Source organism: Salmo trutta, chromosome 12, assembly GCF_901001165.1.
Source record: "Salmo trutta chromosome 12, fSalTru1.1, whole genome shotgun sequence".
Taxonomy (NCBI): domain Eukaryota; kingdom Metazoa; phylum Chordata; class Actinopteri; order Salmoniformes; family Salmonidae; genus Salmo; species Salmo trutta.
In genome coordinates this window covers 70389454-70404437 of record NC_042968.1, presented here as the reverse complement: position 1 = coordinate 70404437, position 14984 = coordinate 70389454, and the positions used below count along the sequence as shown (strand labels likewise).

Genomic DNA, 14984 nt, shown 5'->3' with positions numbered 1-14984 from the left:
CTAGCCTTCCCTCACTTTTCTCTCATCGTTGATTTCATTGCGAATAACAAAAATGAGATGAATGCATAAATAAAGTAACACTTGAGGGACACACTCTCCTGCAGGGGAGGGTTGGAACAGAGTGCGGCCTCCAGGAGCGAAACAATATCTGATGAACTTGACAGATTAGGATTGCTTCTACTTTATTTAGAGAGAGAGAGAGAGAGATGGGAGAGAGACCAGGCAGGAGGATACACCAGTATGGCTTTTCCAGACATCCCACCCGGAGTTGGGGTTGGACCTAGGTCTTGGAACGGGGCTAGAGAAGGCTGGGTTGTGTCAGAGGTTCCAGTTAGGGGGAAGGCGGCATTTCGTGCCAAGTTGGCTGGTCTTCCTTGAAATTCCAGCACCCCAGCTCAGCTCTGCTTAGAGCTGTATACTCTGTTTTGATGATGTTGAAACGAGGGGCTGCAGAGGGGGCATACAGAATCCACTCCCACCACTCCAAATGGATGGAGAGCAAGAAGGAGAGGGTGAGAAGGAATGAGAGGTAGAGAGGGAGAGGGAGAGAGAAAAAGTGTGAGAGAAAGAGAGATAAAAACTGAGTGAAAAAAACAGAGAAAAACAGAGAAAGAGAGAAAGACAGAGAGAGAGAGAGAAAGAGAGAGAGAGTGAGAAAGAGAAGATGTGATTGAGTTCAGGAGGGAAACGACAATAAATTATGAACCAAAAGTAGCAATGTGCATACCTCGTCCACCTGAGTATCTCTCCTCTCCTTTTCAGCCATCTATTTCCTGTGTTTGAGGAGTGCAATCCACTTGTCACTTAAATCTTGCTGGATTAATTGCTTTCATTTTACTTTGGCGACTCATTCCCACTATTGCTTGTACCATTAGTCTTTCCCCGTTAACGTAACGACCGTGGAAACTTTTGTAATGACCTGTCAAACACACTCCGGTAATTGCTCAATGGAATACATTGGTTTTCTGTTGCATCTATAAGAATGCTATGTTGAGGATTTAACGCACTGTCTCGACACTTACATCATAGGAAAGAGAAGAAATATAGCTTTATTTTGATGGGTGTTCATTTTTGGTGGAATTGAAAAAGTAATACTTTAATACAGTTGAAATGTTTACAAATTAGATGCGCTGACATGAAAGCACCTTCCGAAAATGAACACTTGGATTATAGTGATATTATGACTGATCTCGCAAACAATGGAAAGTATGTATAGATAGGCGTAATCTTTTGTGGGTATCCTTCTCTTGACACTCTTGTTGAATTATGCAAGAGAACTTGACCTCAACAGTAATGAATAATTAATGAGGTAGTCGTCTAGACAGCGCAGGTGAGCAAAAGTTTTTGGTGGTTACAGCCCCTGTTCTACCATGATTCTATCCAACAAGGGAACCCAGTCAACTTCCCTGCTCAGCCTATATACATTTCCTTTATTCCCATAAGGCATCAAGAGTGTACAGTATCTTCTCCCTATCCTGAGAACACGTCAGGCTGCAACATTCTCTGTGTCAGTCCCTCGTCCAACACAGACAGACAGACAGACAGACAGACAGACAGACAGACTAGGAATATGTCAGGCAGTTACACACATATCCCAGATCGCTGCGGTCAATGGAAAACAACGCTGCCGGGCCCGCCAGTGATCTGACAGAGGATTTGAGACACATAAACACACGCGTGCGCGCACACACACACGTACGCACGCACGCACGCACGCACACACACACACACACACACACACACACACACACACACACACATACACACGTAAATGTGCATGCACACACATACAGTACAAACACACACATACACACGTAAATGTGCATGCACACACATACAGTACAAACACACACATCACTCGACAAGGCCAGATCAGCTATGACACAATGGCACTTTTTATTGTGTGCAAAAACAAGGGAGGAAGAGAAAAAGAGTAAGTGAGTGATAGACTCACTCGGCGGAGGAGAGGAAATCATCCATCTATTAACCAAACAGCGACTGAGAGGACGCCAGAGAATCCAATCCACTATATGAATTTGTTTATTTATTCTCTCTTCAAACGACAACCGTTTCCAGACTCTCGGCGAGACGTCAACGTGATCATGATACACAATGGCATCTGCTCTTATGAGAAACACATCAAGCCCTTGGACAGAAGTCCCAGACACAGATGTGAAACTAGTGAACGCCTCTCCACTGTCACTCACAGAGCCAGCGTGTGTCTAGCATGTTACTCACATCTCCCCACAACTCATAAGCCTCTCAATCACACACACTGGAGAGTCCTCCTACTGATAAGAGACACATCTGCCACAACAGCTATCCAATTAAAAGAGCCATGCTGAGTTCAAGGGACCGATGAAATCATCAAATTGAAATGGACAGGTAAATAGGGCTGCAACGAAGAGTTCTGGAAGTGGATTCTCGATACTCAAAACCTGCGACGATATCAAATATTAGTGATAGCGATTTAACTGTGCAACGTACACCGAGATTGCCAAACAAATCGTATGTTGATGTTTTTACTGTCAGTTTCTGTTTCAAAGAGCACCAAAATCCACACTAACCATGAGCCTCATAGACTGTATCGTCCAATTACAGAGCTCATACAAGTCACGTGATTTGTTAACGAACACATGATGTGCCATCGTGTGACTTGTATCTGTTCTGTGATTGGACGATACAGCAACTATCGAGTGCCACCATGTGTTTGCTAATGCCGCGGAAGAACAGCACGGCCCAATGCAGTTCTATGTGGCTGTGTGGTTCCGCCCTCACAAAGATCTCAATGGGGATAGAAATGGTACTGTTTGTGTCTCACCAATAAATCACCTTCTGGAGCATGCATACTGAATCAGTTGTGGACATTCATTTTTTTTTTCATAGAACCATTTACTGCATTGAAATACAATGGTAAAACTGTCTCTGTTTTGACATATTGATGGTCTGAGAAGGACGTACCGACACAGTTGAAGAAGGGCTCCTTCTTACACTGACTGGAGCAGCCGTCTCCATTCATGGAGTTCATATCATCACACTCCTCTCCCTGGGACCTGAGAGACAGACAGACGGACAGACAGACAGACAGATAGACAGACAGGAGACTGTTACTGGTAGAACACACACGCATGCACGCACGCACGCACGCAAACACACACACGTAAACGCATAGACACACACATACAGCACACACACAAGTTACCTCTGGATGCGTCCGTCTCCACAGTATGGTGCCCCAAGCTGATGGGTGAGGGGTGGAGACGGTTCACTTTCACTGCGGGCAGAGATGGTTTGGACCTGGTAGGTGTACACACTGCCTGGTACCACGTCCCTACACACACACACAGGGGAGTAATCTTTAGCTGGTACCACATCTGTACAAAGACAAACGGAGAACAGACCTGTAGCCCGCTGACCTAAAGTAGAGGTAGTGGCCAAGACTCTATGGGCAAAGAAATACCAAGAACATTTGAGGACGAATTGTAACTTAAGATCTGTGCTCGTAACTCGATTTTATATACACGTCCCATTGACAAAATGTTCAGCCCTAGATAAGAACAAATTCCAGTAACCTACAAAGAGAGGTCCATAAAAGCCCTGTAGGATCACAAGTCAGAGCAATGCGGTGGGCATGACTGTTACGGTAGGTTTCAATTGCAGTCCATTCAGGCAAATGGCCCAGTATTCACACACTCTCTCTCCCCACCTGAATTGTCTGTCCCTGCAGCCTGTATGAGGTTCCTGCCTTGTTCCTGCCTCTCTCCCTCATGCTCTGTTGTACTGTAAGTGATATCTATGGAGCCGCTCCAAACAGACTGACAGAGTGAGTTGACGTTCAAACAAAAGTTTAAGGTGTGCTGGTTGCTGTGACCGCAGCATATGTGTTGGTGTCTGTTTATGTGTGGGTGTGTGTTTGTGTGTTTGTAGAGGTGAGGTGAGGGGACAGCCACGGGGCCGGCAGTGTGCTCAGTACACCTCTCCTTCCGTCCCACTCCGAGGACACTGAGACACAAACAAACATCTGGCGAGGGGCTCCAGTACTGCTTTCAAACGGTGTAACACAATATGGCCGTCGCAGGCCAAAAACAAGATGGGAGTTAGAAAAACAAACAGCTCCATAGCTCCGCATCAGTGTGCTCTCTGCGTGCCGACCAGCGGGATAGCTCAACATTGTACAATTCAATGAATGAGCCAAGGGAATCAGAAGATATACTGCATCTATATGTTGGCCATGGTTTTGTTTTCTGCTTGATTTAATGGTCAGTTATAATCACGAGAGTTGCCAGTTCATGTTTGGATTTTCCAGGATATAGAAGAACAGGGAAGATATTATAAAATGACAGTGAATAGAACCAATAGGCATCACCATCACACACAGACGATCAAATCATATTATTCCCACCTCTGAGCTCACGTACACACACAGAGAGCCTCACAAAAACATTTGCATACACAAGCAGACATACTCACAAAAACACACATGCATGCAATTAGGGTTGCAAAGCTACCGGTATTTTACCAATGTTACTGGAATCTTCAGAAAGTTTGGTAATTAACCGAAAATCTATGGCAATCTATAGTAACTTTGGTCATTGATACTTGAATAACTTTAAAAGTATATATTCATATATAGTATAGTTATTATATTTGTGTCTATATTGTCTATGAGTTTCTAGTAGATAGACCAAGTGGTTCAAGAGAAAATAGCCTAATTAATCAACAAGAGCATTATTTTCAATGACCTCTGCAACTCCTCCAACTATTGACTTTTTTAACACTACCACCAGTTTGACGCCAAAACACTGACAACAAATACAGTACATACTTGAAGTACATAGTAATATAAACAAAAGTGTGTAAAAATATAAAGGATATTTCATACAGCAACCCTCATATTAAACACCAATGGTACTCACTAAATTGATGGTTTATATTTAGTATTTGTTTTACAGCTTTGTCATTAGATTAGATCAATTTAATTTAATTACTGTATTTCATATATTTTACACATGATAAGGCCACACAGAGGACCAGAGATAATTATGGACACCTGTAAAAATATGAAGTACCTAAAAGGGCCACTAGATTTCTTGTGATAGATGACATACATCCTTGAAAGATACCAACATTCGGGTAGTTTACTGTAATATACCCTCCCTTTCCATACAGTGCCTATTTGCAATCACTCACTAACTCACTCACTCACAACCTATCCTATACCCCTGCCAAATACTTAAAATAACACATGCGCACATGCACAAGCACAAGACATTTAAGCGTGTTAACCCTCGCAAGTCTGCCGGCCCAGACGACATCCCTAGCTGCGTCTTCAGAGCATGCGCAGACCAGCTGGCTGGTGTGTTTATGGACATATTCAATCAATCCCTATCCCAGTCTGCTGTCCCCACATGCTTCAAGATGGCCACCATTGTTCCTGTACCCAAGAAAGCAAAGGTAACTGAACTAAATGACTATCACCCCGTAGCACTCACTTCTGTCATCATGAAGTGCTTTGAGAGACTAGTCAAGGATCATATCACCTTTATCTTACCTATCACCCCAGTCTCACTTCAATTTGCAGCGCCTCTTCAACCTCAGGAGGCAGAGGAAATGTGGCTTGGCACCTAAAACCCTCACAACCTTTTGAAGATGGACAATTGAGAGCATCCTGTATCTTTGCTTGGTATCGACAACTGGTATCTGCAACTGCACCGCCCTCAACCGCAGGGCTCTCCAGAGGGTGGTGCGGCCTGCCCAACGCATCACCGGGGGCAAACTATCTCCAGGTCACCTACAGCACCCGATGTCACAGGAAGGCCAAAAAGATCATCAAGGACAACAGCCACCCAAGCCCCTGCCTGTTCACCCCATAATCATCCAGAAGGCGAGGTCAGTACAGATGAATCAAAGCTGGGACGAGAGACTGAAAAACAGCTTCTATCTCAAGACCATCAGACTGTTAAATAGCCATCAAAAGCACAAGCATATACATAGACTTGAAATCACTGGCCACTTTAATAAATGGAACACTAGTCAATTTAATAATGTTTACATGTCTTGCATTACTCATCTCATATGCATTTACTGTATTCTGTACTATTCTACTGTATCTTAGTCTATGCCGCTCTGACATTGCTCGTCTTGATATGTATATATTCTCAATTCGTTTTCTTACTAAGATTTGTGTGAATTGGGTATATGTTGGGAAATTGTTAAATATTACTTGTTAGATATTACTGTCGGAGCTAGAAACACAAGCATTTTGCTACACACACACGCAATAACATCTGCTAAACATGTGCATGTGACCAATACAATTTGATTTGACACACACAGAGAGAGAGAGAGAGAGAGAGAGAGAGAGAGAGAGAGAAAGAGAATTTAGCCCTGTGTTACAGAGCCGCTGCAGCGGCAGTGTCAACCATCGCACTTACACATTGGTTCACATGAGGCCAGGGCCTTCCCCTTCCTCTCTCTTTCCCCTTCTCTTCCAGCCGCCATCAGCAGATTTAGGAGGTGCACGCCCTAATGGCCAGGGAAGCAGTAACATTTAATAAGTGGCAAAACAAATCACTCAAATGAACCCTTAACGTGAATGGCCTGGGCTGCCTTTTTCTACATCGATTTAGTTCTGTTCTGACCAGGCACACAGCTGGGAACGGGGCTTCTCACATCCAATAAATCACACGCTTGGAGTGAAGCACACACACACACAGATTGAGGTTCATTGCAGGCACCGGTGCAGACACAGACACACACGTGCATGCACACACACACACGCACGCACGCACGCACGCACACGCACACGCACACGCACACGCACACACACACACACACACACACACATCGAAAGAAAGTACAATGAAGACAAAGACACACTCAGACATACACGTGCATGCAGGCACGCACACACACCCACACACAGTTCAGCCCCGAGCACACCAAACCAGCACACGGTCCGTGCCTTCGAAATGTGTCAAAAGATTTACTGCAGGAAAGCCTTTTTTACCTTGGTGGTTTTGAGTATGAAATGTGCTCCATGCCTTCTCATCCCAAAGACCCCAGTCACTCCTGCTCCCTCACAGCAGGCAAGAGAGAACATGGGGTTCTAGTTGGCTGTCCTGCCCCAGATACAATGAAAACACACACACACACACACGCACGCACGCAAACACACACACACACACACACACACACACACACACACATAAAGGAAGGTACAACCCAGGCAGTTTCCATGTTCTCCAGTACAGAAGAGTCAGGAGGATATTGAGGATCTGGGCGGGGTTTTGATTATATTATTAACAACAATCAAATGGGATGTTTGACCTGACCCACTGCTCTGTTTTACAGCGTTCCCCAGTTTTGGCACGCTCCGAGGCGACTTTCTCAAATATCCCTTAGTCTTAATTGAATTAGTCAAGCCTCTGGAAAAGAAAAGCTGTAGGAGACATGAGCCTGGAGGAAACACGAGCGAGCAGAGGGAGTGACGCCCAGAGTGATGCCGCCAACAAGGACCTCGACTCGCTCTCTCCCCCTCCTCCTCGTCCGATTCTGTCACGAGAAGAACACCAAGGGCGGTAGACCGAGCCAGGCCCAGTACGGGACAAGGGGGAGACACACACACACACTGAGATTTCTCGCCAGGCCTGACGGAGGGACATGACCCGTGCGAGAGGCGGCAAGCGGCTGGAACGGCGTGAAGGATGGCTGGGAGGCAGAGAGAGAGAGAGGATGACAGAGCAAGAGCGAGGGAGAGAGAGAATGACAGAGCAAGAGAGAGAGAGCGAACGACAGAGCAGAGAGAGGGAGAGAGAGAACGACAGAGCAAGAGAGTGGGAGAGAGAATGACAGAGCAAGAGAGAGGGAGAGAGAGAACGACAGAGCAAGAGAGAGGGAGAAAGGCAGACGACTTCTTCTTGCTGCAAGGAGAGCTACGTCACAAACTTCTGATGATATTTAACTATGCGGCTTATACCAGAGCAAAAGTTCACATGAGGCTTCCTTCACGTCGTCTGCCAAGATCAACAACCACTCTCGGCCTCCCATCTCCAAACACTCCCCAGTCTTGGAGGGAAAAGAAAGAGGAGGAGGAGGGCGAGAAAAAACGGGATGCAGTAGAGAATAGAAAAAAAGGAGGGAAAAGGAAAAGAAAACAGATTTTTCAAATAGTGTCAAGAGAGGCTGAACAGATACGGGGGCCACCGGGGGCCACCAGGGACAATAACTGGCATGTGAAATATGCTCCGGCGTGGGCCTACATAAGAAAAGCACCTTTGTCAAGACACAGAGGGGAGAGAGGTTCAATGGGAAACTCTGACTTCACTAAGGCAATCTGTCACTGATATCTTGACGGGGAGCGACTTAGGCATGTGTGTGTGTGTGTGCATATATATATATATACAGCACTAGTCAGGTTTTCTTTATTTTTACTATTTTCTACAATGTAGAATAATAGTGAAGACATCACAACTTTGAAATAACACATGTGGGATCATGTAGTTGCCAAAAAAGTGTTAAACAAATCAAAATATATTTTATATTTGAGATTCTTCAAAGAAGCCACCCTTTGCCTTTTTATTTACCTTTATTTGCCTTGATGACACCTTTGCACACTCTTGGCATTCTCTCAACCAACTTCACCTGGAATGCTTTTCCAACAGTCTTGAAGTAGTTCCCACATATGCTGAGATGCTTTTCCTTCAATCTGTGTATTGCTGCAGAATGCTGTGGTAGCCATGCTGGTTAAGTGTGCCTTGAATTCTAAATAAATCACAGACAGTGTCACCAGCAAAGCACCATCACACCTCCTCCTCCTCCTCCATGGTTCACGGTGGGAACCACACATGCGGAGATCATCCGTTCACCTAGTCTGCATCTCACAAAGACACGGTGGTTGGAACCAAAAATCTACAATTTGGAATCATCAGATCAAAGGACAGATTTACAACAGTCTAATGTCCATTGCTCGTGTTTCTTGGCCCAAACAAGTCTCTTCTTCTTATTGGTGTCCTTTAGTAGTGGGTTCTTTGCAGCAATTCAACCATGAAGGCCTGATTCACATTGTCTCCTCTGAACAGCTGATGTTGAGATGTGTCTATTACTTGAACTCTGTGAAGCATTTATTTGCAATTTCTGAGGCTGGTAACTCGAATGAACTTATCCTCTGCAGCAGAGGTAACTCTGGCTCTTCCTTTCCTGTGGCGGCCCTCATGAGAACCAGTTTCATCATAGCGCTTGATGGTTTTTGCGACTGCACTTGAAGAATCTTTCAAAGTTCTTGAACTGTTCCATATTGACTGACCTTCATGTCATAAAGTAAAGATGGACTGTCGTTTCTCTTTGCTTATTTGAGCTGTTCTTGCCATAATATGAACTTGTTTTTTTTTACCAAATAGGGCTATCTTCTGTATACCACCCCTACCTTGTCACAACACAACTGATTGGCTCAAACGCATTAAGAAGAAAATGTATTCCAAACATTAACTTTTAACAAGGCACACCTGTTAATTGTGCCTTCCCCGTAGCTCAGTTGGTAGAGCATGGTGTTTGCAACACCAGGGTTGTGGGTTCGATTCCCACGGGGGGCCAAGTACGAAGAAAAAAAAAAAAAAAAATGTATGAAATGAAAATGAAATGTATGCATTCACTACTGTAAGTCGCTCTGGATAAGAGCGTCTGCTAAATGACTAAAAAAATGTAAATGTAATTGAAATACATTCCAGGTGACTACCTCATGAAACTGGTTGAGAGAATGCCAAGAGTGTGCAAAGCTGTCATCAAGGCAAAGGGTGGCTACTTTGAAGAATCTCAAATATAACATATATTTTGATTTGTTTAACACTTTTTTGCCAACTACATGAATCCATGTGTTATTTCATAGATTTGATGTCTTCACTAGTATTCTACAATGTAGAAAATAGTAAAAATAAATAAAAACCCTTGAATGAGTAGGTGTATCTAAACTTTTGACTGGTACTGTATATCTGTGTGCGTGTGCATGCGTGTGTGACCCAGGCATGCTCGGAAGGAAAAGTACACACACACACTCACATTCAGGTCATAGATGTGGGGTTTATGGCCTTCAAAAAACATTTTGTGAGCTCTCTAAACCGAATTATGACATTGAGGGACCAATATGTCAACAGATTGGGGGCTTATATTTTGTTCAAAGGTAACCAGAGCAATGTATACATTTGTTTTAAAAAAAAAGTATTGTGATGGCATTCATAAAATAATTTCAATAGAGCTGAACACAAAATGCTGTTGTGACACAACACAACTGATTATTTCAGCCTGTAATCATCCACTGAGCTCCAGTGTACATAGACTTTGTGTTCTATGTGCATTCTTGGGACAATATAGGCCTAGCTCCTATTCTCTATGCCTCTCCAAAGGCTTTAGCTCTAAAGCCAACAGGGTGTCGCGTGACAATATTTCATTGCGAAGGCTTCCATTGAAGTCCGTCCATACGTTCTTCTCTAAGGCTCTTGTGAGAATAGAGACCTTATCTCACCAAAGACGTAGAGTCTGGCACAATGCACAGTAATATGCCTTTCAAATGTGTTTTTGATAACACCGCCTGATTGAGTGTGTGTGTGTGTGTGTGTGTGTGTGTGTGTGTGTGTGTGTGTGTGTGTGTGTGTGTGTGTGTGTGTGTGTGTGTGTGTGTGTGTGTGTGTGTGTGTGTGTGTGCGTGTGTGCGTGTGTGTGTTTCCGATCTGAAGCTGCTTGTTTTTCTTGGCGTAAAGATACCAGATGAGAGGCCAGATAAATCTAAGATGTTGAAGAAATGCTTAACTTAAACCTTTGAAGAACAATAAATAAAGCAGCATACCTTTTGTTAAGGGGACAGCTGCCATACATTTGAGGTTTCCTGCCTATTAAATATTATTGCACTAGTTCTTATGAATGGAACAGAGTCCTGCCCACCCGCCTGGATGCACATTTTTAGTTTTTTGCCCTGGCACTACACAGCTGATGATGAGTTGGTTATTTGAATCAGCTGTGAAGTGCTAGGGAAAAAACCAGGACCGAGTTTGGTGAAACCCTGAGCCTCAACTCAATGTCCTGCAATTTACTCTACAATATAAAATTACTATAGGACAGCCTCAGAGTCACAAGGATTTGGTGGCAGTGCTACTTCTATCTCTTCTCTTGAATTAGAAGGTCCAAAATATTTTCTGCGATATTATAAGGAATAAGACATAACTCCATTACCTTAATTCAGCACAATAACAAGCTGCACAGTAGACACACAGTCAACCAACAGTTTGTCTCACATTGATGACACGTCTGAGAAGTTCCATCACTCCCATGGTTCAGATGACACGTCATTTAGCGAGGAGCTCCACTGGCCTAGCTTAGCGTTAATGACTCACTGTTGAGTGGGGCTCACATACTGCCAAATCAGACAGTGAAGAGTAAACCTAACATACGGACAGTGCCAAAGTAGGAATATCAGCAAAGACAGTATAAGTAATGGTAATAATAACAATGGAAACCATTGTTGTCAAAGAAAAAGTGATAAGTAATTTTATTTTTAACTCCCCTATACATGTTCTTAGAGGCAGACCTAGGTCATTTTTATAAAATATTACCTCAAATGAATAACAATATGAATTAAATAGATGTTAAAAAGCAGCTTTTCTCTGTGCCCCTGCTTGGCCTGTTAGGAAACAACAGAGTGGTTTGGGCATATACTGGTAAAAAAAATACTAATAATTTGAGACGTGCAATGCCAATGAGACGTGCAAACACTTGGATATTCAAATTAGATCCCATGTGGGGGCACTGAGGCAGACTGACGGAGCCAGGCTGCACCAAGTCAAATTGTATGGATGGATTGGATTCAGGATTTGGAAATGAACGATGGAACTACGTCACTTTACTATAACAGCAATAAATGCAGGCGGATTATTTGTCCTTTGCTTTGTCACTATATTCCTGATATTTCTGTTGTTACAGTAGCTATCTAACAAGCTAGTCATGAACCTAGATAGCTAGTTACTACTGCTACAAATATCAGTTAACAACAGCTAGCTAGGTTTCCTCTTGACATAAAACTTTTTGTTACAAACCACAGGATTTAAAATAAAAGGGAATGGTGAGATGGTTGTTGAGTGGAGGATCTGCTTTGACTTGCTTTTTTATTGGCTAGCCAGCTAGCTAATGTTTGCTAACGTTAGCATGCTAGCTAACATTAGCATTCTAACTAACCTTAGCATACTAGCGTTAGCTAACTGCTTCTAAACAGCCAGCAGGCCAACTCATACAAACCACATCATTTGAAATACCAGTTTATTAGGTATAACACCCCGAAAATAGGTTGCTACATAAAGCAGGCAGACAGGCATCAAGGCATTCAGTTACTGTTCGATTGAACGTTAGAATGGGCTAAATGAGTGACCTAAGGAACTTTGAGCGTGGTATGATCGTCGTGCCAGGCGCGCCGGATCCAGTATCTCAGACGTGGTTGCCCTCCTGTGCTTTTCACGTATGACAGTGTCTAGGGTTTACCGAGAATGCTGCAACAACAAAAAACATCCAGTCAGCGGCAGTCCTGTGGGTGAAAACAGCTCGTTGATGACAGAGGTCGAAGGAGAATGGCAAGAATCATGCAAGCTGGCCACAACTGGCTGGCCACAAACAGATAAATAACGGCGCAGTACAACAGTGGTGTGCAGAACGACATCACGGAACGCAAGAAGAAACTGCTCCAGTGGGCACATGATCACCAACACTGGACAATTGAGGAGTGGGAAAACATCACCTGGTCCGACGAATCCCAGGTCATGTTGCGTAATGCTTATGATAGAGTCAGGAGTCCATGCACCCATCCTGCCTGGTACAGGCTGGTGGTGGTGTACTGGCGTGTGGAAAGTTTTCATGGCACACGTTAGGTCCCTTGATACAGATTGCGCAACACACGTTTCAGACACCTTGTAGAATCAATTTCCGGAAGAATTCAGGCTGTTCTGGAGGCAAAGAGGGTCTCACTCTGTACTAGATGGGTGTACCTATTAAACTGCCCGGTAAGGGCCTCCCGAGTGGCGCAGCAGTCTAAGGCACTGTGTCGCAGTACTAGAGGTGTCACTACAGATCCGGGTTCGATCTTGTGTCGCAGCCGCCTTAGCCGGCCACAACTGGGAGACACATGAGTCGGCGTACAATTGGCACAGCATCGTCTGGGTTAGGGGAGGGTTTGGCCGGCCGCGATGTCCTTGTCCCATTTCGCTCTAGCGACTCCTTTGGTGGTCTGGGCACATGTACGCTGACACGGTCGCCAGTTGGACGGTGTTTCCTCTGACACATTGTTGTGGCTGGCTTCCGGGTTAAGCGAGCAGTGTGTCAAGAAGCAGTGCGGCTTGGCAGGGTTGTGTTTCGGAGGACGCATGGCTCTCGACCTTCGCCTCTCCTGAGCCCGTACGGGAGTTGCAGCGATGGGACAAGGCTGTAACCACCAATTGGATATTACGAAATTGGGGAGAAAAAGGGATTCAAAATGTTTTAAAATAAACAACAACTGGCCAGTAAGTGTAGAAGTGACTGGTGAGATAGTTGTTACATAGGGTTTGTCCTTTTTTTAAACGCCAGCTGTGGTTTGCTTGCCTTGCGAGCTAGCTTGCTTGTGTGCAGTAAACTCGTGTATCCCCTAGTCTCGAGAAGGATCCTTATCCCACTGGAGAATTTGGCAAAAAGGAAAAGGCTGCTGGACCAATCACATACAGGCCTGTCTCGGGCCAAAGATTATGTCATTATCCAAGCAAATTTCAAGCGTTTTTTGTTTGAGATGGGGTTTTTAAAGTGTTTTTTCCCCTCCAAATTATGATTTCAGCTTTGGTTTCAAATATGAGTACAATACAAGTCAACAACATTATTTGGGTATAAGTTAACAGAAGATTCACTTTTAAAGGTGAGATTTTCACTGGACAGTTACGTCGTCTGGTTCAAGACCGCAGATACCGGTGGAACTCCACGGTGGGAACTCTACAGAGAACCTCTTTATCATATCAACCTGTGGAATCCTATGAGGAATCTGCACCCCTAGTATGGACCTTTGAACTTCAACTTAGTGCTTCACAGTAAAATTGGTCAGCGCCCATTGAGGCAGAGGGAGGAAAATTATAATAAACCCAGAATCACCTCCACAGCCTCCCATAGAGAAACACAACCCCCTCCTGAACATTCCACCTTAACAATCCCCCAAAATCCACTTTTTGGATCTTGCCCAATTTTATCCCAGGGAAATCAGGTCGGAATTCTGAAAAAGGGTTCTGAGGAGAGAGAGAGAGGCAGAACAAGAGGTGAGACGTCCAGACATCCAGGGACCCGCTGCTGCCTCCTCCACTACCTCTGTCTGCCACTCACCAATATGGTTCATATTAGAGAGCTTATACAAGGCTCAGTGCTAATGTGGCTCTTATGGAGAGAGAGCAGGCAAGGGATGTCAGAGGGAGCGCAGGGCACAGTGGGGCTTTGTTGGAGTGGAGGGGGCAATGGAGATGGAGAGTGTGTTATGGGGAGAGGAGGAGGAAGAGAGGTGAAGAGGAAGGGGGAGAGAGGGGGGAGAGAAGAGGGTGTTGTATGTTTTCTTTGCAGTACACATTAGTATTGCAAAACACGAGGCTTCAAACCCCTTCATAGTATTATACTCTTAAAAAAACAAAAAGTTTGCACGTATCTGTGAACTCGAACTCACAAACAAAACAAAAAACCTCCCCCAAAACAATCTGCACACGGAGGCGATCTAAAACAAGTAATGTTGGAGCACAAAGCTATTTCTCACAAATACCTAAGAAGTGTATTATACATCCCTAATCTGTGTTGCTGGCAAAAACAAAACAAAAACCTCCTAGTCAAGCAGTCAGAGCTGGGAAAACAACAGAGCTCTCTGAATAGATGTGAAGGGGCATGTCTTCTCAGGGCTAGAGCAACAGTGGACTTGACAGGAGAGGAGCAGGGCCATGGGGCCACAGGGGTAA

At 44.4% G+C, this 14984-nt stretch overlaps 1 protein-coding gene across 3 annotated transcripts in view; it reads right to left on the bottom strand.

Moving 5' to 3' along the window:
* Positions 1-14984, bottom strand: part of LOC115204089 (pappalysin-1-like) — a 118988-nt gene that overhangs the window by 60748 nt on the left and 43256 nt on the right. For all 3 annotated transcript variants that reach the window (XM_029769396.1, XM_029769394.1, XM_029769395.1), the window contains 2 exons: positions 3203-3331; positions 2962-3053 (listed from right to left, as the gene is read on the bottom strand). In XM_029769396.1, the coding sequence (XP_029625256.1) occupies positions 2962-3053; positions 3203-3331 (221 nt within the window). The remainder of the gene's footprint in view (positions 1-2961; positions 3054-3202; positions 3332-14984) is intronic.